The sequence below is a fragment of the Panicum virgatum genome, chromosome 9K (assembly GCF_016808335.1).
Source record: "Panicum virgatum strain AP13 chromosome 9K, P.virgatum_v5, whole genome shotgun sequence".
Lineage (NCBI taxonomy): Eukaryota > Viridiplantae > Streptophyta > Magnoliopsida > Poales > Poaceae > Panicum > Panicum virgatum.
The window spans coordinates 61,961,026-61,982,396 of NC_053144.1; the positions used below are offsets into that span (position 1 = coordinate 61,961,026).

General features: G+C 53.3%; 1 protein-coding gene across 1 annotated transcript; it reads right to left on the bottom strand.

Moving 5' to 3' along the window:
- Nucleotides 1–1,039: 1,039 nt before the first annotated feature.
- Nucleotides 1,040–20,080, bottom strand: LOC120646762 (transcription factor bHLH18-like). Its single transcript, XM_039923216.1, has 5 exons — nt 20,024–20,080; nt 19,820–19,868; nt 19,247–19,735; nt 2,039–2,416; nt 1,040–1,303 (listed from the first exon to the last, which is right to left on the bottom strand). Exons 2-5 carry the CDS (start codon nt 19,850–19,852, stop codon nt 1,229–1,231), a joined length of 975 nt encoding a protein of 324 aa, XP_039779150.1. The 5' UTR covers nt 19,853–19,868; nt 20,024–20,080; the 3' UTR covers nt 1,040–1,228.
- Between the last annotated feature and the right edge of the window lie 1,291 nt (nt 20,081–21,371).

Consider the following 21,371-nt stretch of genomic DNA (forward strand, 5'->3'; position numbering starts at 1 on the left):
TGCTCCTGAGCGCATAAGCACATTCTTATTACAAAACAAGCCGCTCAGGAACAAAAAAAACACAAAGGGGAAGACAGTCTTGGACAAACATGATTATTCAGCTCAACATGTATAGGCTGTGGACCCTGTGGAAGTTGCAGTGGTGGCAGCAGCAGGGAAGGAGTTGAAAGACAAGCACAGTACCCAGCGTGTTACACCTCCAATCAAACCTGCTCCTGAGCATAAGCACATTCCAATTACAAAACAAGCTGCTCAAGAACAAAAAGACAAAGGGGGAAGACAATCTTGGAGAGACAAGATTCTGCAGCTCAAGAGGTACGACCTGTGGTGACACAAAATGGAATCTCTCTCTAATTGGTTGTTAGACTCAATAGTCAATTATTTCTTTGCACATTTGTTGTCGACCTTAGCAAATGGCGACGATGACATTTTGCTACTGCCTTCTACAACTTCATAGCTTTCACAGCTGGGTCATTAAATGGCTCAGACTGCGGTTTGTATGTGATGTCAATAGCAGAGATCATATGTCGATGGCGAATTCGGCGTAATGGTGGTGATTCCCCTTCCTGGATCCCTGATTTGTTTGCACGTGTGCATGGTGAAGAAATTGCAAAGATGAGGAAGAAGATGCTCAAAGAAAGCCAAGAATAACATGTTGTGTTTTCCGTGTAATAATGTCTTCACCTATGTAGGTGTTTTCCGTGCAACATCTTTTATGAAGATAGAGATGGGCCATTTTGGAGGATGGAAGACTTTGGATCGAACTGGAGGCTCAACGTTTGAATCAGCAAATCCTGTCGTCATTGGCTATCTAATTAGCTCTAGGCTTTTAAAGCTTTTGGTTTCTCTCCTGTCTCTATTTGAACTAGAGGGAGTTTAGAGTGTGTTGCTCTCAGCGGTGCTTCGCTGTACCAAAAACCTTTGTCTTTATCCCAATAAAACGTTCTGCTTTCGATAACAAGCTAGGCCAGTGGCCATTTTTTTTTTCTAGAATAACATGTAGTGTGGTCATATACCTGCTTTTGCTATATCACTTGTGCTAAACTGTGAGTTGGCGACTGTACTACTAGAAAAAATGTGAGATGATTTTGCACATGAGTTTCATTTCAAACATGCTTCACCCCTCTGCCCCACTAAAGAAAAGAAGAAGAATAAATATCATAACATCCAAATCAAACACAAGGATTATCCATTTACATTTTCATGATACTCAATTTTCTTTCCCGTCTCAAGTACTGAAGCCTCTGAGAGCCGAGGTCAGTTTCCTTACGAGCTCAACTGTGGTCGAAAACCCTTCTGCAATCTGCACAAAATCGAAACTGATCTAATTTATGAGCATGCAAAATCAAAGACTATGCAAAATCAGGAGTTAATTTGCGTATGTTTTTTTCGCCAACGTGCCTGAGCACGTGTTTTATTAAGAGAAAAGCAATACGACCATTACAAACCTAGACACGACCCAAGCTTAATCTGCTAAAAGATACTACAACATCAAGGATGCAAAAGGTCCACAAAACAACAAATGTGGTAAAGCATCCACCCAACCTACCAAGACGGCAAAGCATCCGCCAATGAGCAGAACGGTGGTGAACATCCGCCAAACGACAACCATTGCAAAGAAAGGTGTGTGTGTGGGGGGGGGGGGGGCTCCTTCAGAGTTTTGCATATGGTTCAGGGAATGCGACGCGGATGTATCTGAGTTATTATAAATTTCTTTTTACCTACTCGTGTCCGTCTCTTTTATGTAATCGCAAATTTTTAAGACCTCAACTTCTTCTTCTAATATATGGCAGTGCTCCTGCCCTTCTTTTTTTTTATGAAAAAAATCGGAGACTATAGGCAATGTCTTGTATACTAGTGAAGTTCTCATAGAACGAGAGAGAACGAACCACCATCCACCAAGACCAATAGGATGTTAATGCACGCTACTAAATATTAAATCTTTGGTAGCTAAAGCACGTTTTCTGTAGACTACAGTTCATTAAGCACATTAGCATAACGATTATATGAATGGGGGAGAGAGAATATATATACTTGCCTTTGCCGTGATGGTGATGTTGAGGCACGAGTCTGTGAACGGTAGAACACTGGTGTTTATGATAGAGAGGCCCTGGTTCTCAAGCTCGGAGATGATCATCACCAGCACTCCTCTTCCCTCCTTGCACCATATTTTTAGCAGGACGGTGTCGCCATGGATGCTCGCCTCAACGGTCGGGCTGAACCCACCACCAGCACCGAAGGCGCTCCCGCTGGAACCTGAGCCGTCACTATTATTCTCATTTGATATACGACACTTGTTCTCAAAGACAGTGGGATCGGACGTCCTCCACGCGCTTTGTCCCTTTAATGTCTTCACCTTGTCCTCGAGCTGTTTCACATACTCGATGGTGCTTCCTAGAAGAGATATCTTGTCTGTCTGAAAAATCAAGGTTTAATACTCATCACAGGAATATTTCGCTCATTGTGATTTAACCTAAGTAAGTGCTATTTGAACCAGTGTCCAACTTCTGTTTCAAAACTGAATGGGTTCAAGATGATTAGATGTATTTGACTAGTAATTGATATTTGTAAGCATTTTTTCGTTCATATCACCTTTTTGTCCATTGTTCAACATTCTGTTAAAAAATTACTAATTTGAATATACATATATTGGCCATAACATAAGCATGAGGTATCAAAACATTTCCTAAAGTATTAGTTAGTAACAGTTATGGTGGCTTACTTTGCATTTTTGTCCAGATGTATATAGTGTTGTTGATGATCAACTTATCCATTTATTTTTCTTTGTTACCCAAGTTCTACCCTTGGTTACTCGCAAAAAGAATGTTCTTACTGTTGGGAAATATTCAAGTTACAATAATAGGTATACTCTTGCTTACATGAGGAATAATACATAATAAAGGAGGCCGCCATATAAGTATATAACCATCATCCATTCAAAAATAAACGCTGCGGTAGACTGCAAATCTTGTAGCACAAGGAGTTTGTTAGGTTTCCCAAATAAAGAAGAGAGTGATAAAAATAAATGCTACGGTAGAACACTATTAAGAGAGTGACAAAAGAAACTCTCAAATCTCTGTTCTGTATTATCAGACCAAACCCGGCCCTCAAATTACTACTACTGCACATCCGAAAAAAAAAACAAATTAGTGCTAATAAGCATAAACACATGCAAGTATGCAACGACAGCCTAACTAGCTAGCTATTTGTCCAGTGAGGCCACAAGCAATCTAGTGGTAATTCAGAAACTTGCTACAAAGTTAGTAAAACAAAATAACTTTTATGTATACACAGGTACAGTGTCGCACATACTTGATCAATATGCTTTACCCATTAGGGATCCACTTTAACTAACAAAGATCGTGTCGGGTGGTAAACCCAGCCGGGTGGCAGAATGCACCCGCCTAAGTCCTGAGGGAGAATGAACTCGGGGGTAGCTTGGATTAGTCCGATGTAGATGCAAGAACACGATGAACACAGAAGGTTTAGCGTGGTTCGGGCCGCCGGAGCGTAATACCCTACTTCCACTGTGTGTTGTATTGCCTGTGCTCACAAGAGATTGCTCGAGAGTGGTTACAGCTGGTGAGCTGAGAGTGTGAGGGAGAGAGTGTGAGTCCCGCTTCGTCCTGAGACTAGCGTGTGCTCCCCTTTCATAGTCAAAGGGAGGCACGTACATAGCCGTTGGGACCCCGATAGGTGGGCCCAACGTGGATGTATTTAAATAACATAACGCCTAGCGCTATTATGGTGCTACGCCTGGGGAAGATCTTATTCCGGGATTTCGCTGCCTCGTCCGTATGGATGTACTGACCGGCGCAAACCCTCTGACCGGCATGTCTTGTCCTGTCATGTTGGTGCGGCGCTTGCAGCTAGCCGGGTAGGCTGCGCCACGCATGCTGTTCATGCCGCGTAGCTTGCGGCGTAGGCGGCATGATGGAAAAGGCCGTGCCGTCGCATCCATTTAATGCGGCAGACTAACGTGCATCGTGCGGGCGGCGCCTGCGGCTGCACTGTGCACCTTGGTAATATGCGACCAATAGTGGAGTATGGCAAAAGCTGCCCCGTGCTCTGCGGCGACAGAGCACGCCTCATCCTCCCGCATTAAATGCGGTGGGTGGGCGAGTCTTCCGGCAGAAGACTCGTGCCCGCGCCCGCAGACACGTGGCGGCTCCGGACCCCTCCTGGGTGAAATGCTGGTTCCCCGCGCGCCGGGGGGTCCGGATGGCATGGGGGGTCCGGGGACCCTCTGCTATCTGCGCCGGGCGCTGCCTTCTCTGGGACACGTGGCGTCACCGGACCCTCTCCCGAGCAGAGAGCAGGTCCGGGGCCGCTGGTCCGGCGAGGTAGGCTCCGGACCGCAGGGGTCCGGCTACTCTGCTCTTCAGCGCGTAGTTTAGGATAACTACGCGAATCCTTGCCCAGACGCAGTAGGAGGGGATACCCCGGTCCCGGGGTACCGACAGTGGCCCCGAGCCCACCTCGGGAGAGGCTACGAACCCGAAGGTGGGGCCACTACTGTGACCTTGCTTCGATCAACTTGGTTGCTTCCAGCGCTCGACTGTGCGCGTTGCAGGAGTCTTGTCCGGCTTCGACCATCCATCGGATTTCCCACTGCCTTATCACATCGCAACGGCTCACTGACTCATGGCCCCCACACACAGTGGTACACCTAGTCACGCGAGCGACGCTCGGCATTGTTGTGGCCGGGGTAAATGGAATTTTTACCACCAGCGCAGCTCCTGAAAAGTTTGGTCTTGCCAGCGCTTCGTGCGCGCACGTCAGCTCAGCTTCTGCCTCGCTTAGTGCGCGGGCGACGGTTCAGATCCCGCTTTTTCACACCTTCACTTGTTACCCGCGTCTCATGATAGGTGGGCTTGGGCCCCCCTGTCATGGACTAGGCGTCTAACTCTAGGCATGAGTGTCGCTTGACTTCCAGCGACGGTTTCGAGGCACGCCAGATTGGTCAGGCTTTATTAAAGGACCATGCCGCTGAACGCGGCACCCTTTTCGCATTCGCCTTCTTCCTTCCAAGCCCTTGTGCCCCTTTGCTTTCGAGCCTCCTCGCCCCTTGCTCTTCTGTGCAGATTGTTCCTCGCCTCCACAGCAAAATGACGTCCCTCGTCCATCCCCGCCGTTTCCAGACCGAGGCGGAACTAAACGTGGTGCGCCGCCTGCTTGGGTGGAGTCCACGAGAGACCGCCTAGGGGATTCGAGCGGGCTCAGTTCCCCTCCGTGATCTACGCACCGGGGAATTTGTTCTGTTTGTTTCGCACATTTCCACCGGCGTGGGGCTGCCGATTTCTTCGTTCTTCCTGCTGCTGCTGGAGGATTTCGGCCTCCAGCTCCAGCATCTCACGCCCCACTCCATCCTCCTGATGTCGATCTTCGTCCACCTATGCGAGATGTTCGTGGGGGTGCGGCCATGCGTCATCCTCTTCCGCTACTTCTTCGTCCTGGTGAAGTCCGGGAAGAGCAAGGATGAAGTCGGGGCGTACTACTTCCAGAAAAGGAACGATCTGCAGATGCCCTACATCCCCGGCCTCACTGGCGGAAAGTGGGAGGATTGGCGCATGGAGTGGGTGATTGCCACCACCGACGCCAACGAGCGCCTCGTCATGCCGACCGAGGGGCCCACCTCCGACCACCAGTCCTGGAGGGCCAAGACGTCCCTGCTGCCGGCGTTTGACCCAGTGCTGAGCAAGATCGGGATGCCGGCGGAGAGCGGCCTCACCTCGCTGCACGTTCTCAGGGACTTCCTAAAGCGCCGGATCGCACCTCTGAAGCAGCGGCCGCGTCCTGCCTGGAGCTTCACCGGGCCCCAAGACTGCAGCAGGACCGACCTCGGGGAGGACAATGATCTGACCTAGAAAGGCCTGGAGGTCGTGGTGCGGGCGGTGACGGGGGAGATCTTCGTCCCGGAGCACCTGATCCTCCCTCAGGGCGTCGTTCCCCTCTGCGAGGACTCGAACCTGAGGGCTGCGGTGCTGGCCACTCTGCCGACCCTTGACGACGGCGGTCTGGCACCGCGCCAAACGGGAGGCGACCCCAACCGCGGCATCCAGATCCCCGGCGCGACTGGGGACCTGGCACAGACTGGAGCCATGAGGTCTGACCCTTCTGCCAAGGGCAAGCAGGTCATGGCTGGTAGCTCTGCCCCGAGTGGTCCCAGCCCGGGCCGAAGCAGCTCCGGCGCTCCGCCGGTGGAGGTGAGCCGGCACAGGTCGCACCGTAGCGACAGGACCCTAGTTACGGAGCCCGCCGCAAAGCGTCAGAGAGCCGCTGAGGACACGGGCCAGGGTAGCTCCCGGGCCCCCGGCTCACGCGGGACCCCTGGTGTAGCTGCGCCGCCACCACCACTGCAGGAACATGCCTCTCCCCGGTGGCAGCAGCAGCAGCAACAACAACAACCTCCTCCTCCACCGCTACCATGAGGCCAGCAGCAGTAGCCACGAGGTGCGCCTCCGCCACCACCGCCGGAGCAGCAAGAGCGATCGCTGCATCGGACGGCGCCCTCGACTCTGCAGCGGACAACGCCACCGCCACCTCCGGCGCCACAGCAGCAGGAGCAGCAGCGGTTGCAGGATGATTTGGTGCCACCGCCACCACCATAGCAGCAGGATCCAGCGCCGCCGCCGCCACGGCAGCAGCGGTTGCCCAGCCTCCGTGGACGCTGGAAACCTGGCGCTTCGGGGTAAGTGTTCTTCCGTCCACTCCCCTTATTCCCGGTGCTTCGCTTTTGCTGAAGAGCTTCTTCTCTTCGTTTGCCAGGGCCTCTCGCCCAGGCAATTCTTCTGCCACCCCGACCGGCTCCAACTCGACGTCCCAAACCACCGAGGGGTTTCCAGCGGGGGTCCAGGTGACCGGTGCCCCGGTGGCAACGGCGGAAGTGATGGCGGATGCGGGAACCTCGGGTGCAGTGACCTCCACTAACCCGAGGGCGCCTAATGCAGCGGCGGCGGCTGCGCCAGTGCCAGGCGCAGTGATGCCAGACGCGGTGGCCCCCAAGGCCCCGGCTACGGCGGCAGACGCGCCGACACCGGGCTTGGCGACGGCGAACACAGCGGCAGCGGACGCAGCAATGACAAGCACCTCGGTACCCGAGAGGCCAGCGTCTGTGCCAGATGCTCCCACCCCCAGTTCCCAACCTGCAGCTGAGGAAGAGCTAGAGGTGGTTTCTGGTAGGCGGCTCTTGCAGGATCCCCCAGAGGAGGATGCGGTTCTCCTCCCCTGTGTGCTGGTCCGGGTCCGGCGGACCATAGAAGAGGTGACTTCTACCGCCGAGGCAGCATTCCGGCGGGAGTGGGCGGCTCTAGAGAGCGAGCGTCAGCGCCTCGGCGACTGGCACATCTGCCTAGAGGAGCGCACGAAGGTCGAGGCCTCCCGTGCTGCTGTCGCCCGGTCCGAGCTTGAGGCCGACCTTGAGACCTACCGAAAAGGGCTTCGGAAGGTGTTCGACTGGGAGCTCGCGGCGGCGGGGCGGGAGAAAGCCCTGGAGCAGCGAGAGGAGGCTATTGCCAAAGTGGAGGCCAGCCTTGCGGCCCAGCGATCTGAGCTCGAGACTCGCAGCCAGGGACTCGAGGTCCGTAGGCAGGAGCTCAATGAACTCTCTGAGTCTCTGCATCGATGGCGCCAGGAGCTGCAGGAGACCGCCAGCCAGCAGGCTGTTGCCGAGATGGACCTCGAGGAGGAGAGGAAGTCCCTTGCATGGCGGGAATCTCTCACCACCAGCATGGAGCGCTCCCTTGAGTGCCAGCGCGAGGAGCTTAAGGCCCTCCGTGAGAAAGTGGCGCAGAAGGAGGCCTCGCTCCAGGAGAAGACCCGTCAGCTGGAGGCGGCTCAGGCGGCACTAGATGCCCGGGTGCAGGAGGCGATCCAGGAGGCCATCCGGAAGCTGCAGGAGGACCAGCACATGGGGGCCCAGCGAATCATCGACTGGGCAGGTGAAGCAAGCTCAGCTCTGGTGCCACTTGGAATGAGTCCAATCCAAGTGGCGGAGCCACCAGCTTCAATTGCTGATGCCCTCCCGGTGCTGGACTCTGCTTCAGAGAGACTCCGGCGCCTGGATCAGATCCTCATTGGCCACCTCGAAGCCGAGGGCCGTGAGCTGGGACGGATGGTGGCGGAGTACATTTTGACCTGCCTCCGGAGCCACGACCCTGCCATCTCGCTAGCCCCTGTCGTTGATGGTCCAGTGGCGGAGACGGAAGCCTCCGCTCGGGAGAGCGTGCAGGAGGTCGTCGACTTTGTTGCTGCTTATTTCAAGCGGGAGCCTACAGATTCCTGAGCGGCGTACCTGCAAAATGACAGGGGACCGTTGGACCATCGTAGCAGTAGAACCTTCTCTTTTTTTTGTGTATGTAAAAATATTGTACTTGTTGAAATTTTAATAGAAAAAATTTCAACTTAGCTGTTTGTCACTTGCTCTGATCTGCCGTATGCGGCCCTCGGCGCCCTGGCCCCCTGGTAGATAGGTTCAGGTGTTAGAACCTATCTGCCATCCGAGCCGAGCAGATGCTCCGGACCCCCCTATGGGGTTGAACGGGTGTTCTTGGGCATAGGTGTAGCACAGATTGTAAGTCAAACAAGCGACTTATTCCCTAAATAGGCAGGCCCGGGCTGGTGGGCGTGCGGCCGGTGCGGCCGCACAGGGCCCCCGGTTCCAAGGGACCCCAAAATTTTTTTCCCTATTGTCCATAGGCCAAATAGCATTATAGGTCTCCAGCCAGCCCAGCAACCCTGAGGCTTCCATCGCACGCTCTGTGACTCCGTCCGTCCGTCAGTTCATCTCCGCCACCGCCAGACGCGGAGACGCCGAGACACCGGACGCGAGTCCTCGTCATCGCGACATCACCGAGATCCTGAGACGCGAGTCCTCCTCACCCGCCTCTCCTGTACAACTGTACGTCTCCACTCTCCGGCTCCTCCACTCCTCCTCAATCCCCATCTGCTGATCTGCTAAGTCCAAATTGCAACGCACTGGCAGCCTGATGATGGCCGATGGCGTGATGCTCGACTGATGCCGGATGGCCTGATTCACTGATTGCCTGTTGCCTGATTGGATATTCAATGTGGACAAGGTAATTTCATATTCCGTACCTATTTTTAGAATCTTTTTACATGTTGTGTTCTCAATTTGTATCCTCATTTTGTATAGTGTTCCAAGATCGAAGCTATGTCATCGAGAAAGTATGAGTCTGGCTACCAAAAGCGTCAAAAGAAACAAAGACTAGAAAAATTAACTCAATTTCAAAGATGAGCTATGGATAGATTTATTGTAAAAGAATCGGAAGGGTCCAATAATCAGGCACTTAATCAGGGTCCCGTACTTGAGAGTGGTTTGCTAGAGAAGATTGAATATGAGAGTATCATTGAAGATTTTATTTCAAAGAGTACTACAAGAATGAAGCTGTTCAAGAGTTGAGAAAGTATAATTTTTAACATGTCTTGTTGCTACGCAATACATTTCACCATATACTATTATTGTTGTTGTCCTGTAGATTGATAGGGCCCTTTTAGAATTTGCGTACAGGGCCCTGGATTTTGCCGGCCCGGCCCTGTGAATAGGAGAAAAACTACAGAGAGGAAAATCAAACTCGCCGGGATGGTAGTAATGACACTGAAACTTAGCTGTTTGATGCATGTAGAGTCGATCCTTGGTATTTGGCTCAAAGCGAGTGCTCCGGGCCCCCTGGGAGACAGGCTCAATTGTTTGAGTCTGTCTACCACCGAGTCTGGACCTCGATATGCATGAAGCCTTTAAGCGGATGCCCGGACCCCCTGGTAGGTAGGCTCAATGGTTTAAGGTGAGCTACCACCAGTCAAGGCTTAACTTGCATACCACTCAAAGTCAAAGCTTAGTAGTGGGCCCACGGGACCTATTCTGAACCTGCCCCCAAGCCAGTATGAGGTCCGGACCTCCAGGTACGCAGGTCAAGGTAGCATGATGCTTGTTACAGGGTGGTGGAGTGTGTAGGCTTAGGGTACAGGACCAGGCTAAGCGGCTACACCGGACTCCGGACCATTCCAGGAAACAAGCACCTTTTCTCCGGATCTGGTTCCCAGCGTTCCACACCCCTCCTAGCAGTGGGTGAGGCCATTCTGTCGTACTCGATCCTTTGAGATATGCAGCTGGACTTGCCGTGTAGGACTTAGGAAGCCAACCCTTGAGCTAGAACGTGGTCCGGGCCCCTACTTACCCAGCTCCGGGTACTAGAGCACTCGTTACAGGGTGGTGGAGTGTGTAGGCTTTGGGTACGGAACTGGCTAAGCGGCTACACAGGACTCCGGACCACCCCAGAAAATGAGCACCCCCTCTCCAGAGCAGGTCCCTAGGGGTTCGGACCCCTCTCCCAGCAGCAAGGGGGTCCGGATCTGTACGGCAGTCCGGCAACTCAATACAGATCTTAGTTGTAACGACAAGAGTGGAAGTCCGCGCAGGGGTTAGAAAGGGAAAGATTCGAGAATCGAAATGTGAAATAAAATTTTGACACAAAGACAGAACTAGGAGCAAATCTTTCCTTTGCAACTTGATATACATGGCTTGCGCGATGGATGCCAGAGGCCGAGTTTATGAGGGCGGACCTCTACCGCTCTGGGCCGCGCGTTAATGCTAGCCGGTGGTACGATGGACGCCAGAGGCTGGGTTTACGAGGACGGACCCCCACCGCTCTGGACCGCACGCTGATTCTATCTTATTACAAAAGAAAAGTTCATTTCCTACTTTGTCTAAGCATAAAACTTACGCAGATGCTCTATGTTCCACGGGTTGGGCAGCGGCACTCCTTCTTCTGTGGCAAGGCGAACGCATCCGGGCCGGCATACTTCCATCACCTTGAAGGGACCTTCCCAGCTGGGGGAAAGTTTGTGGAGCCCTGCTCGGTTCAGGATCCGCCTTAGGACCAGGTCCCCAGCCCGGAGCTCCCTACTGTGCACGAACCATTGATGATAACGCCTGAGTGCCTGGTTGTAGCATGCATTTCGGATTGCTGCTCGCCACCTTCGTTCGTCAACGAAGTCTATGTCGTCAGGCCGCAGTTGTTCCTGCATGGTTTCATCAAAGGCCTGGACCCGTGGTGAGCCCAGGTGGATTTCCGGGGGAAGGCATGCTTCGGCCCCGTAGACCAGAAGAATGGGGTCTCCCCGGTGGCTCGGCTGGGTATGGTCCAGTTTCCCCATAGCACGCACACGCACGGAAGTTCATCAACCCATCTTGCACCATGCTTCTTCAAGCAGTTGTTGGTGCGGGTCTTGAGTCCCCTGAGGACCTCTGCATTTGCGCCCTCGACCTGTCCATTGCTGCGGGGATGTGCTACGGACGCAAAGCATAGTTGGATGCCGATGTCCTCACAGTACACTTGGAAGAGTCTGCTTTTGAATTGGGTCCCGTTGTCCGCGATGATGCGGTTTGGGATGCCAAATCTGCACACAATGGACTTGAGGAATGCGACTGCTGATGTTTTGGTGATGTTTACCACAGGGGTAACCTCCGGCCACTTTGTGAATTTATCAATGGCGACGTAGAGGAACCGGTACCCGCCGACGGCCCAGGGGAACGACCCCAGGATATCCACGCCCCATACGGCGAACTGCCTTGAGGGCGGGATCATTTGCAGAGCCTGAGACGGTGTGTGTGTATTTACTTTGCATGGAACTGGCATGCTTTGTAGGACCTTACCAGCTCAGCTGCATCCTGGAGTGCTGTCGGCCAGTAGAAGCCATGCCGAAAGGCCTTACCAACAAGCGTGCGAGACGAGGAATGACTTCCACACTCGCTTCCAAGGATCTCCACGAGTAACTCGCGGACCTCTTCCTGGGAAATGCACCTCATGAGAATACCATTGGCACCACGGCGGTAGAGATCCCATTCTACCACCGCGTAGCGTTTAGCCAATCGTACTATGCGCTCAGCGGCTGCATCATCTTCATGAAGGATGTTGTCTTTCAAATAGTCCCGGATCTCGGAGATCCATGCATCGGGACTTCCCTGAGTAATTGGGGGGTGGCCCTATGAGGTCTCCGGGATCCTCGGTAGCGCACACGACCTCTGGCGGGCACCACGGATGGAATGCCGCCGGGACTGCTAGCTTCGAGGTGGTAGCTTGATCCCCTTCACCCAGTTTGGCAGGCTGGGCGGTAGATCTCAGCAACTGTCTTTCGAAGACACCCTCGGGCACGGGTGCCCAGGTAGATGCTCTCGTGGAGAGGTCATCTGCTGCTGAGTTGAATTCGCGAGGAACATGTTGCATTTCCAAGGCGTCGAAGTCCTTCTCGGGCTTCCTCACATGTATGAGGTATGTTGGGAGCTGGGGATTGCAGCAACTGCACTTCCCTCGGACCTGCTTGATGATCAGCTAAGAATCTCCCTTCACCAGAAGCTGCCGGACCCCCATAAACAGGGCTTCTGTCAGGCCAAAGATCAAAGCCTCGTACTCTGCCATGTTGTTGGTGGCCTTGAACTCAAGGTGCACCATGTACTTCAGTTGATCTCCGTTTGGGTCGATGAGGACCACACCAGTTTCGGCCCACTGCTTGCGGACGGACCTGTTGAAGAAGAGTGTCCAGTGGGGCTTGGTGAAGATTGGTGTCCTGACTTCCGGCTCCGGGGGTCCGGCGTTAAGGTTCGGACCCCCAGAATTTCTTGGGGAAGGAGTCCATTCTGTTATGAAATCAGCCAGGATTTGGATTTTGACTGCGTGGCGGGGCTGGAAGTCCAACTGGAACTCAGCCAACTCTGCTGCCCACTTGGCGATGTTGCCCGTGGCGTTGGAGTTGTGTAGGATCGCTCTCAGTGGATATGAGGTCACTACGACAACTCTGTGTGCCTGGAAATAATGGCGCAGTTTCCTGGGCGCAATAAGTATGGCATAGATAAGCTTATGCGTCTCAAGATACCTGACCTTTGCCTCATGGAGGACTTCGCTGACATAGTAGACTGGCTTCTGGATGGTCCGGACCCTGGCCACCGGTCCCGGCTCGCCCTTGTCCACCACGTCAGGTCCTTGGGCCCCCAGCGGTTCTTGGTTCCCTCTGGGCTGAGACTCCTCTGGACCCCCATGTCTGGGGTTCGGACCTTCAGACAGAGGTTTGGCTGCCGAACCCCCATGTCCGGGGTTCGGCCCATCATCCTTGGCCGGGGGCCTCTCGGCCACCAGCACCATGCTGACCGCCTCTGCAGACGCAGCAAGATACAAAAACAACGTCTCACATGGCTCTGGAGCCATCAATACTGGCAGTGAGGTGAGGTGCTGCTTCAGTTCCTGGAAGGCCTGTTCAGCCTCTTCAGTCCAAGAGAATGGACCGGACCTCCTCAACATCTTGAAGAAGGGGAGAGCCCTCTCTGCTAGCCTCGAAACGAAGCGACTAAGAGCAGCCAAGGACCCGGTGAGCTTCTGTACGTCCTTGATGCGGCCAGGAGGTCTCATCGCCTCGATCGCCTTGATCTTGGCTGGGTTTGCCTCGATGCCTCGATGTGAGAACAGGAAACCCAGCAGCTTCCCTGCCGAGACGCCGAAAACGCACTTCTCGGGATTCAGCTTCGTGCGCGTGGTGCGCAGTCGGTCGAAGACAAGGGTTAGGTCCTCAACTAGTGTTGACCCTACCTTTGTTTTGACTACGATGTCATCGACATATACCTCAACTATATCTCTAATTAAATTATAAAAAGTTTTGTTCATAGCTCGCACAAATGTGGGTAAGGCATTCCGCAGACCATATGCCATGACAATATAACAATAAAGTCAATCCACTGTTACAAAAGCAGTATGTTTCCTATCCTCCCTAGACATTTGTATCTGGTCGAAACCAGAGTAAGCATCTAGAAAAGACAAAAGGTCACACCCGGAGGTGGAGTCCACAATCTGATCGATACGTGGAAGATGATAGGGGTCTCTGGGATATGCCTTACTGAGGCTGGTGTAGTCGATGCACATCCGAAGCTTCCCGTTGGCCTTTGGGACGACGACCGGATTAGCCAACCACTCCGGGGTGGTGGACCTCCTCGATGAAGCCAGCGTGTAGCAGCTTGCAGACTTATTCACGGATGAAGTTCTGCCGCTCGACGGACTGCTTCCGAGGTTTCTGGCGTACCGGTTTGGCGTCGGGGTAGATCCTCAGATGGTGCTCGATCACTTCCCTGGGGATCCCGGGCATCTGTGACGGTTCCCAGGCGAACACGTCCACATTTGCCCGGAGGAAAGTGATGAGCGCGTCTTCCTATTTCTCCTCAAGGTTTCCTGCGATGCGGGTGGTCCTGGAGGAGTCCGCTCCAACCTGCATGGTCTTCACGGGTACATTATCCGGATCAGACGGCTGAACCTTAGGTGCCCTTGCGGGCGCCCTGGCTCGCGAGGTGGAGGGGGTATCCTCCTCGGAGCGTGCAGCCTCCGCCGCCAGAGCATGCAGTTTCTCAACTACAGCGACGACAGCGGTGCGGTCACCCCGCACGGTGAGGACACCGGCAGGGGAAGGCATCTTCAAGACCAAGTACCCGTAGTGGGCAATGGCCATGAAGCGGTAGAGCGCCGGCCTGCCAATGATGGCATTGAACGGGAGGTTTACCTCCGCGACGTCGAACTGGACGTTCTCCGTGCGGAAGTTCTCCTCAGTCCCGAACGCGACCGGTAGAGTGATGCTCCCTAGAGGGAACACCGGGTGTGGGCCCACTCCTGAGAATGGGCGAGAGGGTGCCAACTTGGACTCCGGGATCTGCAGCTGCTTGAACGCTGCATAACTGATGACGTTGAGGCGCCGCCCTCGGGACCCCCGGCTTCACCGAGAGGACCTCTCGGCGAAGGGTCTTGACATCTCTCCGGGAGACGAGTTCCGAGCTTCCGTCGTACATCACGTATAGCTTCTTGCAGCGCTCGTCCTCGCCAGAGTCAGTGTCGCCATGGCTGTAGACTCCTTTTAGTTCTCGAGCAGGGGATTGGTACCCCAGCCCCTTCTCCACGGCAGCGGCCTCACTATTGGAGGCTTTCTCCTTGCCAGGCCGCTGGCGAGGAGGGGATGAGCCGTCCTTGGAGGCCTGCTCACGCCGCCCACTGACCCGCTTCGCTAGTTTCTGGATTTCACGGCAGTCAGCGGCGCTGTGGCGAGCGGTGGGATGAACTGGGCATGAACCACCATTGCCACCCTGCGGGCGCGGGCGCTTGCCGTTCGCATTCTGGTCCCCTGCTGCAGCTGGTGCTGCTGCCACATCAACTAGGGCTCCAGCCTGGCCCCCCCCCCCCCCCGCGACCGCGGTTCTTGTTCTTCTTTTTCTTGCCACCGCCCTGGACGGTAGCTCCGGAGCCACCAGCCTCGGCGACTCCGTCTTGAGGGGCTGAGTGCCATGCGCGGCCCTCAGCGGCCCTGACACACTTGTCGGACAGGGAGAAAAGCGTGGTGACGCTTTCCACCTCGTGCGTCGCCAATTTCTCGAGCATCTTCTCATCACGTACCCCCTGACGGAAAACAGTAATGATAGATGCATCAGAGATACGAGGAATAGTACCTCGTACCTTGGTGAAGCACGAGATGAATGTCCGGAGCGTCTCTCCGGGTTTCTGCCTCACGGCGTGGAGGTGAGCCTCAACACCATGCTGCTGATAAGCACTGGCAAAGTTCGCCGTAAATCTGGCACAGAGCCCCTCCCAGGACTGAATCGTCCCAGGAGTGAGGTTCATGAGCCAAGTCCGGGCTGGCCCAGTTAAGGCTACATGAAAGTAGCTCGCCATGACAGCGTCGTTGCCACCAGCTGTTGTGACGGCGGTGACGTACACCTGCAGGAATTCCGACGGATTAGTGGTATCGTCGTACTTCTCCGGCAGTTGTGGACGAAACTTGGACGCCAGGCCACCGCGCGGAGATGATCCGCGAGCGCGGCACAGCCCACCCCAGCAACCGGGGTAGCTGCTGGTGCCCGGGCGTTTCCCGGGAGCTTGGGTGCCGCTGCATCCAAGTCGGCGTTGAGATTGCGGCCCTCGATGTTGAGGCGGCGTTCTCGCGCCCTTTCCACGGAGATGCGGGCGTCCTCACCCGCGCGCCTACTGTTGAGCTCCGCCCGCAAGTCTTCTGTTCGCGCACCCCTCACCGTAGGGGAGCGCACGGATGCCAATGCGCCGCCCTGGCGCCGGTGGTAGGGTACCACCGCATTGCCAGGCGGAGTCGTTGCCCAGTCCTTGTGGAACTGGGGGAGGCCTGAGCCAGATGGAGAAGACGGTCAACGTCGTCCCGCCACTGCCTCAGGGCGTCTGGCGAGGCTGCAGCAGCCGGAGGGTTGCGAAGCAACTCCCTAGCTGCCTCCAGCGCCCCGCTGCTCGCAGCTTGTGAGGAGGCCTTTGACGGGCGCCCTGATTCTCGCTGGCGGGCAACGTGCGCCGCTGCCATCAGTGGCAGCTCCACGGGCACGGTTGCCCCTGGCGTAGGAAGGCGAGAGGCGCGTGGCGCGGATGAAGCCACACCCTCCATCTCCACGTCGTCGTCGTGGTGGGAGTGCTCAACCACACGAACCATGGAGACGAGCAAGAGATGAACTAAAACTAGCTAACCTTTCCCCTACCTGGCGCGTCAAATATCGGGTGGTAAACCCAGCTGGGTGGCAGAATGCACCCGCCTAAGCCCTGAGGGAGAATGAACTCGGGGGTAGCTAGGATTAGTCCGATCTAGATGCAAGAACACGATGAACACAGAAGGTTTAGAGTGGTTCAGGCCGCCGGAGCGTAATACCCTACTTCCACTGTGTGTTGTATTGCCTGTGCTCACAAGAGATTGCTCGAGAGTGGTTCCAGCTGGTGAGCTGTGAGTGTGAGGGAGAGAGTGTGAGTCCCCCTTCATCCTGAGACTAGCGTGTGCTCCCCTTTCATAGTCAAAGGGAGGCACGTACATAGCCGTTGGGACCCCGACAGGTGGGCCCAACGTGGATGTATTTAAATAACATAACGCCTAGCGCTATTATGGTGCTACGCCTGGGGAAGATCTTATTCTGGGATTTCGCTGCCTCGTCCGTATGGATGTACTGACCGGCGCAGACTCTCTGACCGGCGTGTCTTGTCCTGTCATGTTGGTGCGGCGCTTGCAGCTAGCCGGGTAGGCTGCGCCACGCATGTTGTTCATGCCGCGTAGCTTGCGGTGTATGCGGCATGATGGAAAAGGCCGTGCCGTCGCATCCATTTAATGCGGCAGACTAACGTGCATCGTGCGGGCGGCGCCTGCGGCTGCACTGTGCACCTTGGTAATATGCGACCAATAGTGGAGTCTGGCAAAAGCTGCCCCGTGCTCTGCGGCGACAGAGCACGCCTCATCCTCCCGCATTAAATGCGGTGGGTGGGCGAGTCTTCCGGCAGAAGACTCGTGCCCGCGCCCGCAGACACGTGGCGGCTCCGGACCCCTCCTGGGTGAAATGCTGGTTCCCCGCGCGCCGGGGGGGGGTCCGGATGGCATGGGGGGTCCGGGGACCCTCTGCTATCTGCGCCGGGCGCTGCCTTCTCTGGGACACGTGGCGTCACCGGACCCTCTCCCGAGCAGAGAGCAGGTCCGGGGCCGCTGGTCCGGCGAGGTGGGCTCCGGACCGCAGGGGTCCAGCTACTCTGCTCTTCAGCGCGTAGTTTAGGATAACTACGCGAATCCTTGCCCATACGCAGTAGGAGGGGGTACCCCGGTCCCGGGGTACCGACAGATCGAGACCACTAAATTATGCATTTCGTCACTGCCAAGTATATTAGATGCATTCCCTTTGCCTCGAGTGTATGTATTGTGTTAAACCGTCAGTACGAACATATATATTGACTTTTTATAATAAGATGATAGTTTCTATATATGAGAGCAACATCGTCCCGCAAGATAAATTCAATCTCATATCTTCATCCATCTATTTGCTCTCATCGTCACTTCTCACTTGGCAAACTCCTATCATCTGTTATTAGAGGCGACGGTCATTTTTCTCTCCTAATTGTATTTTTTTCAAGGAAGGAGGAATTTTCCTATCCTCAAAAATCATATATAAAAATCTTGATCTTCCAGGGCATGCATGCCACATTCACCACTAAACTAAATATTCGTAGAAGAAAAGACATAAAATTATTTATCATAGAAATCCCTAAGCTTAGCCTAATATATGCCATTTCATAATATGTGTAGTGCAGCTAGCCAAGGCATATATTGTTCTAGTTTTAAAAACTGTAGTTTCTCATTGACATGGTTTTGATATTCACACATGCTCTAAATTAAAACTTTGGCCACTGATAGGGTAAACTAGAGTTACCACACCACCATGTTGTTTATATATTGTTAGAGAAAATATTTCCAAACAGATATTGATTGCACTTCAAATAATTTATGAAAATGTATATTGAGAAAAGTTATTGAAGTAGAGCAGGACACAGGACTGTAGGAGTATATGCACCGGATACCGCATGATGTGTACAAGACTTTAAGTTGGGAGCAGTAATATAAAAAAGAACAAGAGAGCTTTCAAAAAGAAAAGAGCTAAAAAAATTGTTCACTTCCCTCGAAAAAGAAAATAGGGTGCGCCACGCCACTTTGGATGCGATGATCTCGGTCGCCGAGCCGGTGGCCGGCGCACCCTCCGGTCTGTTCGATCGTCGTCTCGCAGACCGCCTCTCGACCTGACTGGATTGGATCTAGGGTTGCTCAGGCGCTGATGCCATTGTCTCCCGTACCGCGCCCTCACCCGCTCCCGGCTCTTCCTAGCTTCCAACAAGCTCCAATCCGGCCGCACGGCCGGCGCCGCCGAAGCAGCCCATGTCACACACGCCCCCGTCGTCGTCGATTCGTTCTGCGCGCGGCTGCCGCGTGCGTGGCCGCCCCCGACCGTTGGCTGCCCGGGACACGTGCGCCGCCGATCCCCACGCTCAAGTACGGCGAAGCCCATACTGCGGCAATGGACGCCGCCGTTCGGCAAGCAGGTAGGGTGGCGCGCGACTGCGCGAGCGCCCTCCCCTGGTGTTCCGATTCGGCTGCGGCGGTGCGGCCGGCAGCCAAGCCATCCGCGCCGGTGATTCGATCTTAAGCCCTCTTAATCCAATCAGAGATTCACTCCACACACACACACACACACATATATATATATATATATATATATATATATATATATATATATATATATATATATATATATAGAGTATCGTCGCATCTCGTGTGTGATACTTCAGTCAAAATTTATTGGAAATTATCCAAACGCAACCGGTTTAGAGTAGCACGGAAGAACTACACAGCATATATATAGAGAACGACCGGACATGGCGTGTACCTTGGTGAGGTCCGGGACGATGGTGGCCAGCGCCACGAACTGCTGTTGCAGCTTCTCGCGCCGCTTGCGCTCGGCGATGACGTGCTCCTGCGTGTTCCAGTGCGCCCGGATCCGCCTCTCCGGCACCTGCTGCTGCACCGCTTCGATGCCGTCCGGCCAGTCTCCTCCGGAGAAGTTGAGCGTGCTAGGAGGCTGCCCGCCGAAGGAGAGGATGCTCGACGACGACGACGGCTGCCCTGGCTCACTGTTGACCGCCAGCGCTCCGAATGGTTGGATGGGCAATGCCGGGACTCCGAAGCCTGCTGGGAAACTGGAGCCCGCCTGCTGGTGCGGTTGGGAAGGATAGATCGGGTTGGGCCTGGGCGGCGCCATTGGTGTCGGCGGTGCGTAGTACTGCTGCTGCTCGGGGAGCCGCTCGGCGAAATGCTGTTGCATCCCGGCGTGCTCGTCTTGCTGCCCGTACATGTATGCCAACTCGTCCTCGGGGTCCTGGCATGGCCGCCATAGCAAGAATTAGTCGAAGCACCTAAGTTTTCAGATCTCTGTGATGATGCTACTTCTTAGTAGTCTTACCGGATGTGAACGCCATTGGTTTAGTTCGTCCATCACCGCGATATATATCCTGTAAATCACTATAGGCATCAAACAAGAATATAGAGCAGCAAGGAACAAATCAGCAGAAGCAATGGAGAGATGTCTGAACTAATCTTAGAAGAACTCTTTTCAGAGAATAAAGACCTTATTTATTTCTGAAGAAACTCAGGCAAACGAACGCACCTCTTATTTTCTTCCTCCCGGCCGTACTTCAATCCTGACTTCCTTCCCCCAGTCCACACTGCTTATGGTCTTCTAGATAGGACTTTCTCTCGGCCGGTGATGCTAGCTTATATACACGCCTAGCGGTGGTGGTGTGAATTATTACGGCCCTCTACTGTTCTGAAGAAGGCGATCACGTGCTCCTTGCGTTTCTCAGAAAAGGCCAAGTATTGAGGTGACCAACGATCTGCTGGCATATGTTGCACGATCGCATGATTGGATCTGCACACGCGTTCCCTTTTTTTTGTTCCCCCTCCAGCCCCCATTTATTCTTGAGAAAAGTCCAATTTTCACCCTCAAACTATCGCAAAAATCTGATTTTCAACATTAAACTACAAAACCGGACAAGATAGGCCATCCAACTGTCAAAACCGGACAAATTTAGCCCTTGGTATGCTTTTGAAGGTGGTTTTGCATTTTCTAAAAAAAATTAAATAAATCTAATTAGATCTAAAAATCAAAACTAATTCACTTTAAATTAGAAAAATATGAAACTAGTACCAAAATTTTTCTAAAAATGTAACATATCTATTATTAACCCATTTGAATCTTAGTTATTAAAAATAATAGGCATAACTGCAAGCAACAAAATATTATGAACATAAAAAAATTAGATCTAAATAGCTCACAAGTCATGTGACAATAGATATGTTACATTTTTAGAAAACTTTTGATACCCATTTCATAATTTTTTAACTTAAAATAAATTACTTATAAATTTTTAATATAAAATTGAATATTTTTAATTCTCACAAAATGAAAAACTACCTTCAAAACCACCCCAGGGGCCAAATTTGCCCGGTTTTGACAGTTGGATGGCCTATGTTGTCCGGTTTCGTAGTTGAAGGTTGAAAATCGGACTTTTGCGATAGTTGAATGGTGTAAACCGGACTTTTCCCTTTATTCTTTGGTCTACTTTTGTGTTGACATCACTACGCTGATCCTCAAAGATCACGTATTATCTTCTTTTTTTGCTAAGAGATTTCTAGTATATAAGCACTAAGTCTAAAGAATTATTCGGCTTAGCTAAACAAAGCCTGCCTGAAGATTCAGTAGGTTGTACGACAGTGACACTGTTTTATCCCAAAAAGTGTCACTCACATCTACCATTTGTATAAGTTTATCTGTATCTATCTAGCTGCATATCAATTGTGATGGCTACAGCTAGCGTAGTAGTAAGAAATTCTTTCATGATGAACCAGTAGTTTGGTTGAACCAAATTGTGAGCTACAGTAGGTACCTGCGATGGCGACAGTTTCGTAAGCAGGGGTGGAGCTACGTAGTGGGGTGTGGGTGCAGCCGCACCTAG

What these genes read in the sequence shown, in the direction of transcription:
- LOC120646762 (XM_039923216.1), bottom strand. Translation starts at nt 19,852, where the DNA reads ATGGACGAACTAAACCAATGGCGTTCACATCCG. An exon ending in ACCAATGGCGTTCACATCCG is followed by an intron (nt 19,736 to 19,819) that starts GTAAGACTACTA and finishes CGGCCATGCCAG; the next exon opens with GACCCCGAGGACGAGTTGGC. An exon ending in ACATCACCATCACGGCAAAG is followed by an intron (nt 1,304 to 2,038) that starts GCAAGTATATAT and finishes GATTTTGTGCAG; the next exon opens with ATTGCAGAAGGGTTTTCGAC.